This window comes from Gymnodraco acuticeps, unplaced genomic scaffold, assembly GCF_902827175.1.
Source record: "Gymnodraco acuticeps unplaced genomic scaffold, fGymAcu1.1, whole genome shotgun sequence".
Classification (NCBI taxonomy): domain Eukaryota; kingdom Metazoa; phylum Chordata; class Actinopteri; order Perciformes; family Bathydraconidae; genus Gymnodraco; species Gymnodraco acuticeps.
In genome coordinates, this window is record NW_022992351.1 from 2,560,435 (window position 1) to 2,579,239 (window position 18,805).

At 44.6% G+C, this 18,805-nt stretch overlaps 1 protein-coding gene across 1 annotated transcript; it reads right to left on the bottom strand.

Annotated features, from left to right (window-relative positions):
• Positions 1-709: 709 nt before the first annotated feature.
• On the bottom strand, positions 710-17,362 carry si:dkey-157g16.6 (uncharacterized protein LOC561837 homolog). The gene is made up of 3 exons (XM_034209345.1): positions 17,199-17,362; positions 15,416-15,556; positions 710-5,148 (listed from the first exon to the last, which is right to left on the bottom strand). The coding sequence occupies exons 2-3, from the start codon at positions 15,438-15,440 to the stop codon at positions 3,122-3,124; spliced, it is 2,052 nt and encodes a 683-aa protein (XP_034065236.1). The 5' UTR covers positions 15,441-15,556; positions 17,199-17,362; the 3' UTR covers positions 710-3,121.
• Positions 17,363-18,805: the final 1,443 nt, after the last annotated feature.

Genomic DNA, 18,805 nt, shown 5'->3' on the forward strand with positions numbered 1-18,805 from the left:
AATTAATTACTCTGTCATCAACACCGGCAACATTACTGTTCTACTGGGACTCAGTGGCAGATGTTCAAACTCAGCTTTGGCACCACTATTCATAACGGGATTTTGTTTCCGAGCTTGACTATTCTTCCACTTACTTGCACAGTGTTGCTCAGATTTACTTCTACTCTCAGTTAGTTTTGAGTCTTTGAAAGATGTCAGGAAAGGCCAGGAATAGCATAGGGCGGGCCGCTGGGACGGGCAGTTGTTTACAGACAGTGACAGGGATGAAGGACCTCTGTGCTCTGGTACCGGGGGGGGGGGGGGGGGGGCCTTCTGTTGCTGCTCTGGACGCTGCAACACACATAGAAACACACCCACACGTGCAGGCTGGCAAACTTATGTGCATGTAGAAACACTAAGAACGTAAACATCTTTTGTCTTTAATTGTCAAAGAGTCTTAGAAACTGCACGCCTTTGCATGAACCCACAATCTACCAATTTATTTTCTTGCTCACTGACTTTACCAACTACTGTGTGAAGTCAAATAAAAACCTTGTGATATAGTGTTGTGTGTGTCAAAGATTAACGGTTTAGCAATCTTTTTAAGTACATTTGTTGACCTCAACATTGGGGTCAAGCAAAGCTACAGATAGTGATGTTAAGCACCATCATGTTATTTATGCACTCTGGTCAATTGGAGTCCCAAAAAAACAAAGAAATAACAGCAATGCAATATTGACAAATTCTGTTTAATATTGTGTGATACTCTTCTCTTAAAATACAGTCTTTTCTGAGGTAGACCATTACAGTTCAAGAACATTATTATCATTTTAAAAACAGACATCACAAGAGACATGAAATAAATACTTTCATGTACAATATGCCGCAAAAATGAGGTAGAAATGGTTACAGAAAGTGTACAATAACCAAGAACAAAGTTACCGCCATAACAGATCAAAACATGTAAAAAATAAACACCTGTTTTGTTGGACAAACTCTTTAAGGAAGTGGGAACAACAAATCAAAATGTTGTAGCTTAAGTCATCGTTATTATTTAGTCTCTTTGATAACATGTGAAAAATGTCTAGCCTTATGTAGACGCTCAGGCAGGGGTTGTTCTGTAAGTTGTAGACATGTTTTTGGTTTCTGAGACAGTGATCAGTATGCACAGCGGGGGTCTCTCTGATTGATCTGGCTGTACGGCATGACTGAAGCCACCAGCTGGAGAGGGACGGCTGCACTGTGATATAGGGTTGCTGGACATCAATCAGACACTTCCACTCCAGAGGAATCGGTATTAGGGAAAAGGGAGGGAGGAGGGGAGGGGGGTGGGGAGAGGATACATCGCCACATGGCCACTGGGGCTCGTGGCCAGGGGGCAATCCAATCTAATGAGATTGCACTGGGGAGAGAAAAAGAGAAAAATAATGATGAGGGGAGGGAGGGAGAGTGTAAGGAAAGGGCAGTGGGAAATATTACATCATTCTGTGTATACCTCCTCAGGACCATGGCAACAGTCTAACACGTATGACCTCTGTACCAGCAGTCCACTGACAGGCTTTTTCCAGCTTGTTAAAAAAGGACTGGTGGAAAAAGGAGATTTTTCTGGTATGTCTACTTGTTTGGTTCATTCACAAGATGTACACATAAACTGTGTATTCTTAAACTTTGGGATTTGCTGAAAGCTTAATATTTTCTCTTTTGTTTGCATCCGTTTCTTTTCTTTTTGGAAGGTATTTTGTGCTCAGATGCTCACTGTTAGTGCACATTTATGATTATGTGCATTGTATAAATGTTTTTTTAAGCTGTAAAAGTATAAAGCATGCATGCATATACAGAATATGTAATCACTTAATAACACAGGGATTTGCAAACAGTTTGTCCAACAAAAAAGATGATTTTCTGTATTCTACATAGCATTTGTTGAAGACAATCATCACTCCACCATAAACTACAATACAAATAAAGGGAAGAAGAACAGAAAATAAAACATATTTATATATTCATATATAATAATACATGGATTTATGGCATCAAATATCCTTTGAAATACCTGAATTACATTCAATGTTACTCTTTGTAGCATATTCAAGTTTCTCTCCCGAGGTAAAAGCCCAGCTGTAGTGGGGATTACAAGACTGTCAGGTTTCTCCTCCCTCCTCCACTCTACTAAGACCCTAAGATTACATACATTCTTTATATCATATTTCTGAGGTAAAGAAATTCTTCCTGAGCATTTCAAACAATACTACATACTGAGAAAACAAAAGGGGTAAGTGAAAGGGACAACAGACACGCTGTAGGTACATGTTTTGGTAAGTGAGATTCTCAGGAAAACTGCAGACGATGAGGAATGTGAGATCAATACAAATGTATGTATTGTACTATTAAGTGTTTGGATAGTACTATTTGTAAGTTAAATAAGATGCGTGTGAAGTATTATTATAACCAAACAAGACGAGCGACAACTTGACTCCCGGGAAGGACAGCAGCACGTTAGGCATAATCTATTGTGATTATAAGGATCAGTCTATTTTTTGAAATATTGCAGAACTGCTGATTATGCATTTGGTTTGACGTATTTTTGGTCAAAAACTGTGGTTTGCTGAATTGTTGCTGATCCTAAGCCCTTTGTTCTGAATAGTTAGAGACAATCCAATGACTAAATCAACATGAAGTGGACTGGCAATAAATAGGATCCTGAGAGAAGCAGTCAAAGGGGGATTTTCCAAACCCTGATTATCCATTCATAATCTTGGACCACGTCACCTAGCAACACATAATTGATTTTGTCCCGGACAATCAGGCTAATCAGGATCTCTGAGAGTATCCAAATAGTTTATAATCTGATTTTCCCATTGGCCAAAAGACTAATACACTACCCCACTCAAGAAGGCCCTTTCCTTTCTTTGGGAAAACTAAAATATTGCGGATATTCATACGAAAATGAAAACAGCACACCATGGCATGCTTCTGCCATTAAAACAAATCTGTCAGCTCTCCCTTAGCGTTGAGCTTCTCTGGCTCTTTTGGCTGCATAATCTGTAATTACAAAACAACAACCAAACATTCCCAAGGCTTTCCATGTCGAAGCAAAGACAGAGTCGTAATGCAGTCCGAGTGCAGAGACTAGCTGCTCTTCTCAGTGGTTATACATCTTGCTCCACTCTGTACAAGTGTCCAGTTCTTTCGCAGTGGTGTGTGGGCGCACCTTGCAGAAGGCATTCTCAAAGTCTGTGAAGGCTGGGGGTTTTGAGGATGTGGGGTGGCCGTGGATGGCCCTGGTGGGAGAGGAGGCTGAGGTGAGGGCCTGCTGGGTGAGTTGCAGCACCTCCCACACTGAGAAGCCCTCTGTGCGCTGCAGCACGGCGCTCAGCTCCCGCTCGCTCAGACTGCAGCCCTGAGGCGCCAGGGCCTGGAGCAGCACCTGCCTGCGCATACCCACATCAGGCAGGCCCACGTGATATCGCTTGGCAAAGCTCCGATGGACCGCATCCTGCAGCAGATCTGGCCTTCCAGTGGCACAGACAAGAATCACCAGACCTGGGGTCCCCACCTGGGCTTTCTCCAGGGTGCTCAGCAGGGTCTGCCTCAGCCCCTCCTCCTCCATGGCCTCCACCTGGCTGAGCAGCACCACCGAGGGCTGCCGTGCCCCAGCCAACTGCAGAAGAGACCCCAGAATGTGCTCGGCCTCAGCCTTCCCTTTGGACGCCAGCATGGCTCCACTCAACTGGTAGAATGATGCCCCTAACTGTGAAGCCAGAGAACGAGTCAACGTCGTCTTCCCCCCTCCCCGGGGGCCGAACAGCAGGACGGTTCTTGGTGGCTGCATCATTTGACTGGGCCTCAACACGGGCCACAGCAGGTCCTCCTCCAGGGCAGCTTTGACATGTGTGAGCCCGGCCAGCTCGCCCCAGCCCAGCGCCGGGCTGCAGTCCAGTAACTCCCCATTGACAAGGTCCAACATGCGGGGGTCTGGACTCTTCATAGGGTCTACAGTCGGAGCACACAGTGGAGGGCGTTTGTGGGAGCGGTGCTGCTGGATGAAGCCCTGCTCTGACACACCGTTCTCCCCCGTCATGCCCGCTGGGGGACTGTACTCCCCTGCTGCCCCATACTGAGGAGACACCAGGGGCTGCGAGGAGGGCTTACTGGGCTTAAAGGTTTGAGGGTCTGTGCTGCCTGAACTGCTGAAGCCGTTTCCCCGACACTCTGTTTTATCATTCACACTGTAGGGTGAGTGTCCCCCGGCCTTCAATGAGTCATAGCCATACTTCCTGTAACGAGACCCGTCCCCACTCTCATCCTCTTCTAGACTCATCTCAAATGCCTTTCTCTTTATTAATGTCCCTCCAGACTCAGATGTCCCATGGTTAGTGCTCTGGTAACTGTAGCTGCCTCCTACCACTGTGGGCCTCGAAGGAACGGGGGTTAGGGCTGATAGGCCTGAGGAAAGGTAAGTTGCAGAGGGGTGGCTGTAGCTTTGGGCAAGGCTGGTCTGGGGAGGGTACGTGCTGGGGGGGTAGTTATAGACAGGTGTGGTAGGGCTGTAGCTGGGGACTAGGGTAGTGCTGGTTTGGAGAGTGTGGAGGGAGGCAGGGGGAAGTGCTGCACCAGGTTGGGGACAGTAGCCTGAGGAAAGATAGGTGCCATTGTAGCCTGAGGGATACTCTCCGGAGCCACTGCAGGAGCTGCTGCCGCTGTAGCCCGAGTCTGAGAGGTTACTGTTCACAGAGACTATACTAACCCCTGGAGGGCCTGCGGACTGGGCCTTGGAACCTGAGAGGCTGTCATGGCCTCCAGGGGGCACCAGGGAATAGGAGGCATCAGTGCTGTGTGTCAGTGGCCAGGGCTCCAGCTCAGTCTTTGGGACACTGAGGCCCCCGAAGCCCACTGGCTCTGGGTATGTGCCAACATTGGGTGGCCGGTCATATGGTGAGTCCAGCACGCCAGAATACTTTTCAGCGTAGCGCTTCAACAGGTTGGAGGCCGTGAGAGCGGATATGTCGTCATTGGCCCAGGCGTGGTTATAGCCACCGCGCCCGCGACCGGCGTATAGCTCCGACTTGTGGGCCGGAGAGGAGGTGGTGGAGGAGACGTCCAGGTGCTGCTCGGGCCACTGGCTGAGGGACTGGGCATGCTCTGGATTCCAGTGCATCTTTAATAGGCCTGGAAAAAGAAACACAGGGACATCAGGTTAGACATTTTCCTTTAATCACAATAATATTAGAAAATAGTATAGTGGGGCGGTGTAGAAGTAATAATACAAAACTAAACAGTAGTAGAACATTTTAGCTTTGTAGCTTTGTGGTCATTATATATTGACAACTGATTGCATCCTGTCAATGGAAAAGAGACATTTTTTTTACAGGAATGAGCTTTTATTGATTAGATTTAATAATTCTCAAAACCAAAATGTACTTAAAATGCAAACAGCATATATTAAGATTGTATACATAATCCAGTGTCCTTGAATTATTTCCTTTTCTTTCTCTTCTTGCTTTTTCCTTACTTCCCCAATGCAGCACACACAAAGGACAATAATTAATTTCCCAAAAATAAATAAACACACACAAAAAACAAAGTCAACATCCAGCAGTCAACTACACTCGTCCATGACTGTTTCAACCCTCCTTTCCACCAAGCAGCCAGTAACAACAAATGACCTTTCTTCTGTTTGGAAAGGAATCTTTTTCAGTGTTTCCATCATGCATGTTAGCAGAAGGGGCTCACATATCCCAGAGAGGGAGAGGAAGGTGAAGGGGAGGTGAAGAGGGAAAGAGAAACCTGCAGAAAGAAAGAGCGTGAAAGCAGATCGGTGGGGTGGATGTGTTGTTTTGTAGTTTCCCAGCTTATGTTGGGGTAGCGATAAGATCCCACTACTTTTCCCTGTACTGCTAACATCTGCAGTGTCCCAGAGGAGCTATTGTTATCTCCCCCTGTGCATGTTGCTCTGAATGCCTGCTCTCTCCGCCCTGCACCCCCACCTACCACCCACCAATCCACCCACCCACCGTACACCAGAGCTCCAAAGGCCCAGTGGGCGGCTGGACAGAGGGAGGGAGAAAGGGAGTGTGTGTGTGTGTGTGTGTGTGTGTGTGTGTGTGTGTGTAGAGAGAGAGTGAGAAAGAACGAAAGAAAGAAAGAGGGGGGTTGGGTTGGGGATTGCAGCATAGTGTGCTATTCATCAGCACAGTCTCCCATGGAACATTGGGAAAGTGGAATGTCTGTTCCTCTGGCTGACTTCAGCACCGGCCGGGCTCTGATTGATCATGGCTGCTCTGCACCAGCACAGAGGGCAGTCCAAAGAGAGCTTTTGTTCCGTGAATTGTTTCCCTTCATGTTCCTTCATGCAAAGATCTTGTTTTCCAGTAAAACATATGACTGGAATTGTATCTGAAATGAGTCGCGCATTCAAATGTTCGGGAGTCTAAAAACTCCTTTGACCAAATGTATAATAGGCCGCACAATATATCCATCTTCTTTAATCTTCATTGCAATGTCAACTTGTGCGATAAACACATGGAGAAGGCACTTAGGGATGTTCAGTTAGTTGAAAGTAAGTATCAGTACAAAACAGCACTTTTAAGTGGAACATTATTATTCTGTGTTCAGTTGAATTTTTTTATTCTAAAACTATTATTTCATTATTGTTGTTTCCAAGCAGTGACTGGAAGCAGAAGAAAGGCAGAACTGAGTACACTTTAATGTCTGTCTATTTATCCCAAGAAATGTTGTTATTGTGAATTGCAAAGTTATTGCATATCACCTTTTTCCTCATATTTATTTTCCCCGATGCATAATATTCTGTTTACCCTCTCAAGCCAATGTTATAGTTTGTCTATGTTAAACTGTGAATGTTCACATCTAAAGAGTATATGTCAGTGTGTGTGTTTTTAACAATAGGATAGTTATAGAATTGTGTATTTCATGGTGACTAGCGCTACCTCTTGTTCAGGCATTAGTTTGACATTCCACACATAGCTTTGCATTATTGAACTGTCACGATTTACCCTGAGGTGAAGACGAGCCAGAAACGAGGAGGTAAAAAGGAATATGGCAAAAGCCGTCATTACTGGCCTCTCTGCCTTCCCTTCAGTGGATGCTGATGATTCATTATTCATGGCTGTCTGCAGTTGTGGAGCCAGGGCTTCTTATTGCCATTTAAATCAAATCTTAATATCCACAGCCTGTGATTGTGCTGCTCTCTCTCTATCTCACTCCTTAACTTTGCCCTCTTTCTTTAACCGCTTTCCAAACCTCCCCATGTGTGTTTTCAGATTACGTCCAACGTTATTTATTCAGTCAGATGAGACCAGCAGACCAGATGGCCGTTGGATTATCATGTCCTTCATATTCAAATCCACAGTCTTAAGTTCCCAATAGCCAAACCAGTTCAAGTACTTTGCTAAGCTTCAGTCAACCCACACATGCGCGATGCACAGGGATATTCTCACACTTTTCACAAACATGCTGAAGACATTGTATTGTCCACACCCAGCTGACCACATATTTATGTGGTCTTACTCGCAGACCTGTCTTTGTCCGGCTGCAGAAACCGTATATGTCCTGCAGGCCCTTCCCATCTGCAGCCCGGCCAGTGAGTAGCCCCAATAATGGGGCCTGTGTGTGACAGAGATGGATGAGAGCCCAGGGGAGCTCATAAAACCTGCAGCAGGGAGGGAGGGATGGAGGAGGGAGGGGAAAGAGTGGACAGCAGGCGCTTCGTCCTCTCTAAGCGGACTGGAGCGGACATTAGAGGACTCAGTGAGGCGGGCTAACTGCTGTCCACTCCATCATCGGAATAGCACCAACACAGAATGGACTTCTCTAACACTACCCGCTGGACCAACGTAATGACCAGCTGCCCCTACCTGAAGATCCAATTCACTGTTAAATCTGAGAGTAATTACTATCTAAAGGAAAATCGCATAACACTCAATAATTCTTTCTGTAGGTAAACAGAGAGTTGGATGAGTGATAGGCCGCCATTCACTTCCCTGATGAACACAGCAGGGTTGCTGAGCAGTTTAGCCCTCTCCATGTAATTAGATCTTGGCCTCGGCAGGATTGTGGTTTTTAGAGCAGTAGAACTCCACAATGAACTGAGCAAACTCTAATCTACACTTCTGCTTAAATCAGAGCAAGCATGTAGATTAATTCACTGGAGGGGCAGGAAGAAAGCTAAGATTAGAGTCGGAATCAGGACAATGTGGATGCACTGTGGGTGGCAGTGCAACCATCAGATTAATGACAATATATCGTTCAGTACTATGCAAGATTTTAATTATCCTTTACAACACAGAAAACTGTTAACATATTTGGTTAACTCATTTTCAGCTCCAATGCTGTGATATTTCTCTCAACTGCCACAACTCAACTCTATCTTACTCATATTAATAGAGAATTATGAAAATAACCCCAGCATGTTTAAAATGGGAACCCTGTTCAGATTCAATCATTTCAAGATTTTCTTGCTGTAATTTAGGTAAAGCTGCTTTGTAATCTCTTCAAAAAGGGGTTAGAAGTTAATATTTGTTATCATTTATCAGTTGTGCTGTTGAATTGATCGAGAACAGAAATGGGTTTAGGTTAAGGATACACAAATATGTGGGGAGACTGCTTTGCTGTTGACCTATGGCCTTACTTGGCTGCAAGGAGGTTGATAAGAACCGTGTGTGTATGCATATGAAACTTCCCACTGTGTGGGTGTGTGTTTGTGGCCCCAGGAGAGACAGATGTTCTCCTGCTGACGGCCTTACTGTCTGTGCGGCCATTGTGGTGGATGTCCGTTCAGCAGACGTGCGCTGCTCGGACAATCCAGTTGGCCCTGAGACAAAGCCTGAAGGATCCTATTGTCAGGGGCCTGTCTAATTATGGAAATCTTATTAATCTATTCAGCAGCAGTCCACTGACAGCTTTTGTGTCAGCCTGGGATTTATTGAGGGACCTGTGTGAGCTGCATCCTATTGTAGGCGTGCGTGATGAAGACAGTGGCACGGCTCTCTTCAGCAGAATTCAAATTTACTTTGAGGAGGCCCTAAAATTAGAATGAGACCACTTATGGCTCAGGGGGAGTGTGCTAGGTTCATCTGTGATTTCTGCCCTCAAATGCTTCAATCTGCCATCTACAAAGTCACTGCATGGAGTAGTAGTTGTTGGCCTATAAAGGCTGGTACTACTCTAGACTGTGCTGTGGTTTTCTATAAAATAAGTATTACTGGTTGAGGTGAAATGCTATATTGGCAAGAAGCCTGGAGACGGAGGGCTCCAGAACCGCTTCACAACTCCCCTGAGGTTGCCTTCCCTTTCTCCCTTCCCCGCACTTTTGTTTTCTCTGCCCTGAGGAACAAAACGGACATGGATGCAACAACCCTTCTGGGACAGTGTGCTATTAAACTGTGCCGATTGTGAAGAGGCCGCTTGTAAACAACAGCACTGTGGATCAATCCAATCAGGGCTCTATTCAAGGGTTGAGCCCCCCCCCAACCAGAAAAAAACGACCAACATCCCCACTTCATCGTACACCTCCATACACTTGCTTGCTTGTACAATGTACAAAGAACTATAAATGATGTCATCCTCTATTCCTAATTTCCTATTAAACCATACAACCTAATACCTAATAAAAACTATAATTATGCAGACATGTGAAAATGTGTTTTTCTGACAATTTTCACAATTTGGAGGTTATATCTGGTACATTTGTAGGATGCGAAGTCACTTCATGCAGAACAACAAAATACCTTCCATATTTCTAAAATGAAAATTGAGTTGTCTATTGTTTGAGAGAATGCTGCCCTGGCTGTTTTAAGATAACATCAGAGAAATGCTTCAAATGAATGCAGTCAGAAAACAAAGCACAGAGCCTTCCCTAAAGGCTAATGACAGGCAGATAGTGGAGAGGAGGGCAGAGTGTGACAGACACCATTTGTGCTGATTAATCACAAACGTGATGCTCTGATGACTGCATCACTTGTTATGTATTCAGCAAGCACAGGCTGATCAATGACTTATTGGATGAAACTCCTGCGCGCTGGACATAAATATGTAAAGGAAATTAAGCTGTTCTTCAGGAATCTTAATCCTTAAACACTTTTGTGCTTTTAAACACCCATATCCAAAAAACTGCTTTAAATAATCAAGAACTGAGTTTGGTTTGTAAAGGAAGAAACACTCCGAATCTGTTATTTATCAGTGTTTGTAATTTTGATTTGTCGTTCACTCTTGAAGCCCCCGATCCTCTGTTCTCAAGTTCACTGTGATTTATGACAGTAATATCAAGCAGGACACTAGGCTGCATACTACCTGGTCTGTCGTAAAAACTCCAATCTGAGAGGCCGGCCACATTTCACAGCGTGGCAGGTGGAGACAGTGGAAAATTGTCTTTAGATGTTTTCTCACTTTGGTATGAAACACATTTTGTCAGCTCTTGCATACTATGATGAATTCCTGGCATATAATGTGGATGATGTATGTTCGTCATGTCAAGTAACCTCCTACAATTTCACTCTGCAGATGCTTGTTGTGTGGGCTATTGTCAAAAAGCTGTAAAAAGTTGGAGGTCAGTGTGAGAGGCCCTTCTTACAACGCCTAAAGACAGAGATAATACGCACACCGGACAACAGGGATCATAATTCATCCGACATGCATAATTGGGCATTGCTAAAGGGAAATGATTTTTGTTAGTGATCTATGTGTCACAGGGCTGCTATCAATCTAAAAAAAGCACCCTTTGGCTCCCTCTTTCCCGGCCCTAAAAAGATGTAATAATAGGAGAGTGCGGGAGCTCTGCTGGGGAGTTTCACACCTGCTGCCCAGCACACAAGCAGACGCAGCTCTTTTCAAACACGCCTCGCCAGTTCAATCCCAGGAGGAAGGAGCCCCTCTCCTGCAGTGGCATTGAGGGATGTCCTCTGTGTATATCTCTCTATCCCTCCCTCTCTCTGTGGATGCAGCTATCTGTACTGCATGTATCAGAGTGACACTTTATTTTTTGTTTCTTCCCCCTTTGGGAATGTTTCACGCCAGCTGTCAGAACAGTTTTTGTCAGCGTGTGCAGATAAAGTGGTTTTATTAGAAGAGAAAGACAGTAAGGCCATGTTGTACTGAGTATTTTGAAGGGATTAATAAAATAATACTGCACTTGTCTATATAACACATATATAATTAGGATAAAAGACAATTATTGTTGTCTTTTATCTGAATAAAACAAGCTTCAATTTGGTAAATCTCCAAAATGTCAGCAGTGGACGAATATTAAGAGGGTCATTAAAAGTATTTGCAGAGCGGATGGAACGGAGCAGTAGCCAAACTGCTTGATTGGTATTTGTTAAACATTGATTAATTGACAGACGTGTTTAGAATTGCTAATGATAGTGCAGCAAAAAGCAAACTCCCATCCTAAAGCCTGCTCATTTTACAGCCTTTTCCTTAGCACTCTCCAATAGTAAAAAGCCTCCAGAATAATTGTTGGAAGCGTCACTTCGTGCTCGTAATTTTAGAAACAACTCCCCCATCCCCCGTGACTGCACACGGCACATCCACAAATGGCAGTACCCTATCCTCCCCCTCCCCTTCAAGAAAAGCAGGGTCCCTATTTTCTGTGACTGCAGGCTGGCTTTAGGTCATTGTGTCCACTAATATATCAAAGAACAGCTGTCCTAAGGCTCTGTGATGACCAATCACCCCTTCCATCTGTCTCACTCACCCAATCTCTGCTCTATCTCCTCCTCCTCAGCTCTCCTTCTTTCCCTTATTCTCTGCTTCTCCACCTCCCTTATTCCCTCCTTTCACAAGTGAGCATGTTTCATTCCCTCCTTTCTGTCCAAATCCCCTGGCCCCTCTGTGCTCCCAGCTTAAACTCTCAGCACATGGACAGCTCTGGGATTTGTTGTGTTCTGTTAGTACACTCACAAACACAGGCGAACGTCCAAAAAGAAGAAAACAATATGGAGCGTCCAGATCCTCCCACGCCAGGCACTAAACACTATCATGCCCTGATCATATACCACCCTCATATAAACATATATATATATAGCTTTGTGTTTGTTTAAGAGGTAGGACTTCATATTTCAATTTCATATCATGTTGGTCCATTATATTTACTGTGTGTAACGCCTAAAAAGCTTTAAGACAAAACTTAATGAAGTTAAATAATTATTCTGGCAATGTTTGATAATTGTACTAAAAGAGAAGATTCAGAAGATGTTTAAGTAAAGATTGATCAATAATTAAAAAAGGGTTATTAAAGTTATTTAAAAATATTTTATTATATTTATACAAATAATATCCTAACCTAACTGCTTAATGTTTTATTTTCTCTGCTCTAGTACACCTGCAGATGCTTAAACACTGAAGTCGGAAAATCTGGAAATATCCCATCCCTGCAAATAAAAGGCAGTTAAATATATCAACAGCCACCCAGTATATTTTATGATCATTGCACAACAAGCACATAACGGCATAACGATGAGAGTATTTCTAAAGCGTGGTCATTTACTAATTAGCTGTGCTGGTGTGAAAGAAGTTGTGTGTGATTGTCGAGCTCTGAATTGTGCTGCCTCAGGAATCCAGTGAAGTGTGGCCATCCAAGTGAGCCTTGACGCCTTGCACCTTAATTGGGCCCTTAACGAGAGCGGTGGTCTCCTTAATGAGCTGATGATCCCTCAGAGAGACAGAGCACGGGGCCAGTGGACTCACAGGGCCCTGGGTCCCTAACCTTCTTTTCTTGTGGACACACACACACACACACATACTGGGGGCTAATTAAAGCCCATTCACACCCCACACTAATGATCCCAGCTATTATTCACACACACTTGAGCAGGCTGTGTGTTTACCAAAGGGCGTCACAGGCCCCTCCACTGCCGCACTTGTACCACTCTGCCTATAAGAGCTAGGCGCCGGCGCGGCCCTCCTACCTCAGGGGGCCGGGATGAGATCTACTCTTTTTTTTCTATACAAACTACTCCATGACTTAGGCGGGCCATTCACAAAGACACTTGCACAAAACATAAAAACAGAGCCAGGGAGAGAAAGAAGAGGGGTCAGTCAGAGGAGAGCTATAAAAACTGCCAGATCTGGACTCATGTGCGTAGTTGCTCTGTGTGTGTGTGTGTGTGTGTGTGTGTGTGTGTGTGTGTGTGTGTGTGTGTGTGTGTGTGTGTGTGTGTGTGGTGTGTGTGTGTGTGTGTGTGTGTGTGTGTGTGTGTGTGTGTGTGTGTGTGTATATGAGTGAGTGAGTGCGTGTGCGCTACTTTAAAAGAAAAGGTATCGCTACACCAGCAGGGGCCCCAGCAACAAGAGTTAGGGCACTCCTGGGTTGGCGGCCTGGGACTGATTTAAGAGTGTGTTTGAAGTGCAGATTACAGATTCTTTGCACCAAATCCCTCCAGGAGTATCCATGGCCCCTGGAATCTCTCTCAGGTTTCTCCTCAGGTCTTGCCGTGGCTTCTTGCCCCAGCTTGAAGTCCAAGGGACTGGCCGGAGACAAGGGCTAGGACCGGACACGCCAGGGAAAAATGAGACACCCACACGCTGGCTAAATCTTTGGACTGGATTTGTAAGAGCAGGTTTGATAACAAAGACTTAAGTGTGTTTGTGGGTGTACCTGTCCTGAGAGTGTGCCTACAGCAGGAGTCAGAGGTAGTATCGGGAAGTAGGAATGCTCCACATTCCCACAAAGGGGATTCCAACATGAAGGTGAGAGTCTTCGCATGTCCTGCACATGTGCAAAGTGCCTCATTGTCGGATTCATGACTACAGTCTTTAAGTAAAAGACAGTGATCTGCAGTGTCACCAGCAAGCAAAGGGGTGTGTTTGTGTGTCACTGATCTGAGAGTAAACAACGTGACTACCTAACACTGCTGTGTGCACTCATACGTTTCCTCTGTCTGCACACACACACACACACACACACACACACACACACACACACACACACACACACACACACACACACACACACACACACACACACACACACACACACACACACACACACACACACAGAAGAACAGAGCCACTCTGTACATGAAGGACCATGAAACTTCTGGACAGAGCAGATGAAAACCAGCATTGTGCATCCCGACAGTAAAAGTAACTCACACAACAAGGCAAGAACGTATGAACTGGAAGATTCCCATGAAGGACCAGCAGTGTGCCGGCTCTGAAGGCATGCTAACTATTCTACCAGCAGTTTGTGACATTCTTGGACGTGCTGTCTACTTTAGCAGCAGGGAGAGTGTGTTCGTGTGGACTAGCAGGGTGCAGGGAGCTGATGGAACAACAGCTGAAGCAGACCTGGATGGGAAGCACTGTCTGTCGCATGTTCTTGCAAGTAAATGGTCCATCATGTATACAAGTCATGCCTAATTGAGTTTAAAGCTTCACATATTTCAAAGGGAAAAAAAATTCTAGGAGAAGAGGCATTAATGTAACATCATCAAGAGCCACTTGTGAGAGGACGTGTTTCATAACAACACATAAGGTCAACTACTTATTTGGCAGGCGACAATTTGAAAGTCCACTTATGAGCGGTTGAATATAAACATTTACAAAAAGGAAACAAATTGTCATGGTGACTATTAAACATCGGCCTCTGATGCTTTTATCAGGTGGTTTTGTCGAGTATTTTTTCTCACACCCACACACTTGCAATACAGAGATTGTGTAATCCATTTTTGGGATGTTTGAAAAATAAAGTTTTTCCCATTATTTATGAAGCATCATTTTTTAATTAACCTGTACATTTTCTACCTCTTTTGTTGTAACTGTCAGGCTGATAATGCTGTTAATGCTCCTTTGAGGCGCGTCAAAGAGCTGGGAAGAAGGGGCTCTTGATGCCAAGGCCACGGAGGCAGCCCCATGCTGGCTGGGAAACAATGCTGTTTTGGAGAGCCAGAGCACTGGACTCAAATGAAACCTGGTGGGTGGGTGGGTGCAAAGGGGGGGAGCCCAAAACTGGACACGTCAGTTATTAGGTCAGCATTCAAGGGAGAAAAGAGAGAGCAGGGGAAGAAGGGGGAAGGCAGGGGGCAGCTTGTGTAGTCCTTAGCTGTATTGGTAAAATGACACTGGCAGAACCGAGGGGTTTCTGCTGCTTTAACCATCAGCCCTACAACCTCCCTCTGTTTCTCTTCCTTCCCCCGTTGGTGTCTTCTGCCTGGTGATGAAACATTCAGGCAGGGTCGATGCCCGGGGTTTAGCATTTCCACAGCGCACGTCAAGGAAAAAGTCAGGTTTCTGCTGTGAGGCTTGCACATTTTAACAGCTACCTGTGCATTTTCCCTTCTGTTTGCAAAACTACAGAACAAAGTGTCCTGTCCCGCTTACTTTTGCAGCGGGGGCTCATTGATTCAGGCAAAGTCCAACTTAGTCAACTGGGGCTGTGACATGCAGAGAAGAAGAGAGGTATAAAAGGTAGTGTACTCACTATAGGGGACAATAGGACTCAGCATTCTGTGGAGCTGGTCTCAGTTAGGAGGAATGCTGTTTTGTGAATGCCAGCTAAGGTTAGCGTCCGTCCGGCTGTAGTCCATCACTAGCATGAGCTCGCACTGCCAACACAACAGCCCTGAGAAAGAGGGGGGAGAGAGAGAGAGAGAGAGAGAGAGAGAGAGAGAGAGAGAGAGAGAGAGAGAGAGAGAGAGAGAGAGAGAGAGAGAGAGAGAGAGAGAGAGAGTTACAGGCTGCTGCACAATGTCTGGACAAACACTCACATGTCAACCAAGCCTTTCACACAAGCTCGCACAGCAACACAAACCTAAACACATACACAAACACACAGACAAGTCACCCAGAGAATGATAGAATTACTGACCAACCTGAGAACCCTATCAGTGTAACACAAACACTGTTCTCTCACACACACACACACACACACACACACACACACACACACACATACACACACACACACACACACACACACACACACACACACACACACAAACACACAGTCACCTACATACACAAACACACACACACACACTCACACACACACACACACACACACTGCCAAATTGACACACACAAGGGTATTCATTATAGGCAGGCATTAATCTGATTGTGAAGCTGCGTTCAGCCTCTAAAGAGGGCTTTCTAAATCTGCCTCACAAAAAGACGCATGCATACCATTGCTCTGTGCACTGGGGCAATACAGACTGCATTCGTAGGATACCAAACACGTTTGGAGCTGCATAAGCTAAATGCTAAGGAAAGGTATTTTAAAAGAAATGTATAAACCTCTATTTGAGTTGTACTTGGAAATGATGTTGATTAAAAACAACTTTAATCAACTAACACTGTTTGTCTAATTGCAAAGAATCGATCCATCAAAACATAATACTATCCCTCTATTTGGGTTTGGGTATTAAATTAAAAAGATGCACAGTTTAATCCCCCTGTTTCATTGTTTTATTCTGATATGAAGCCACTTTCTGAGAAAACCCATGAGATATTTAGACAAATCTTTAAAAAAATGTTTTTCACAACAACAATTTAGTGGAAACCAAAGGATATGTTATGCACATTACTGCTACGTTGCTTAAAAAACAATAGAGGATTGAGAAATTGTCTTCCAGTTTTGTTTTTATCTAAAAATGTTTTTATCCCACAATTATATTTAAATATTTTCATAAATATGCAGTCAATGTATAACACATGTAAAGTGTCTATGAAAATGTATTTATGTAAAAGGTATAATACAAACAAAATGCTATACAATAACTTTAATTTATTCAACATTAGTGACATTATTAGGACATTTACTGTTTAACACATTATTACATTTGTCACAGAGACTCTATCTTTCTTATTATGCATAAACACGAACAAGTAATGACACATTTATATTCACTCATTTACCATTTCACATGGAAGAGAAATTACGCAATGACCACACGGCTGTCCCTGGACACTATAGGCTTCACGTTCAACGCTGACACTGACCAAGACCCCTCCTGCTCTAACTGACAGCCAACTTTTAACACTTTGCCCAGAATAACTAACTGCGCTCCGGCAGCAAACCACAGCTTCCACTTAAAAAACAAACACAGCTCTGTCCTCGCACAGCTCGGAGAGCGGCTGAGAGGAGAAGACATCGTTGTGAAGTTTAGTTTGCTTCATGGTCAGTGGCCAAAGAAGAGAGCTGAAACAGCAGGAGAGCAAATGACAGCAGATCAACACAGAGACGCTGAGAAGACAGGCAGCCTTACCTATTCATGCCTGCATGTCCTCCATCAGATCTGAGAGCGCTACTATAATCCCTGGTGCAGACCGGAGCCGTGTGTGCACCGCTATGCCTTTTCCACATATGGGACACAACTCTGCTCTCACTCACTCCCTCACTCTACCTCTCTCTACCTCACTCTACCTCTCTCTACCTCTCTCTCTCTCTCTCTCTCTCTCTCTCTCTCTCTCTCTCCTCTCTCTCTCTCTCTCTCTCTCTCCTCTCTCGCCTCTCTCTCTCTCTCTCTCTCTCTCCCTCTCTCTCTCTCTCCTCTCTCTCTCTCTCTCTCTCTCTCTCTCTCTCTCTCTCTCTCGTGACAACAGAGCGTGCACTCAGCTCCCCTCCCCCATGGATATCCCATCCCCCTCTCCCTCCCCTCCTTCTCTCTCTTTATGCTAAAAGTATTTAAGTAGGGAGAGAGAGAAGGAAGGGAGGAAAGAGAGGGCGGGGGGACTGACCAATGGTGCTCTGGAGGAGAGAGAGGGCGACCACACTGAAGCTTGGATACAGAGGACAGTGGAGAGAGGGAGAGAGAGGGAGAGAGAGAGAGAGTTTTGGTTGGAAGGAAATGACCAGGGCAAATGTGGTTTGCCCCAGGAGGATTAAGAAGGAGCTGGAGGAACAGTGGTGAGATTGTGGTGAAAACACAACAAGCAGCAATCTCCTGTTCCTTCTCTGACCAGTTTAAATGGTTCAAGTTACTAAAACAATGTGATCATTGACTTATTTCTTATTAAAAACTACTACACAACCGAACTAATTACTAAGAGGGAGAAAACATTTCACCTTACTTGATACATCACATTTTTTTTAGATAATCGCTCAACAACTCCCCAGCTGCCACACCCACACACCACATCTTCTCAATGTAACACATTTTCAAATAGAAAACAAGACAATGTGGTTTAGCAAGCAGCCAGCCTACGGTTTGAGGCATTTACTGATTAACTCCTGGTGACTACTCTTTAGTCACTAGCACTACAGCAGTCCTGTCCTCACAAGGCCCTAATTTGAGGATGGCTATACAACATATCAGGCTTCAAGGTGGTCTTCTCCCAGAACCCTGACATTTGAGTCCCTCAGCTAATCATAAAATTCATACCAAGAAGGATGTTCTTTGTAGACTGTGACGTCGGCTATAGGTTTCTGAGGAGCAGAATTTCCTCTTCACACCGCAGCGGAGCAGCCTCTTAGCTCCGGAATCCGGTTCGTTTCAAGCACCAAAAAATTGTCCGGCCAGAGCAAAAGCACCACATACGTCACGCTTACGTCGATGCGGGGGCAGGGGCAGGGGGCGGGATCAACTCCTGAACAACAACAAGAAGCCCGCATTTTATCCAGCTTGTTTTGATTGATTGATTGAAAAGTTTATTAACAGCTTGTATATTGGGTACAGTACAGTACAGCTCAAAACATACAATTGTTAAGGGGATGCAGACCAGAGAAAGACTTTCGTCTTGTTTACATCAGGGTCCCCATTTCCAATTCATCATATCATTTAAGACATATAAGACATATTTGACATACAGATGGCTTATTTACAATTTACATACAGGTGGTTTTTTACATACAGATTGCTTATTTACAATTTTC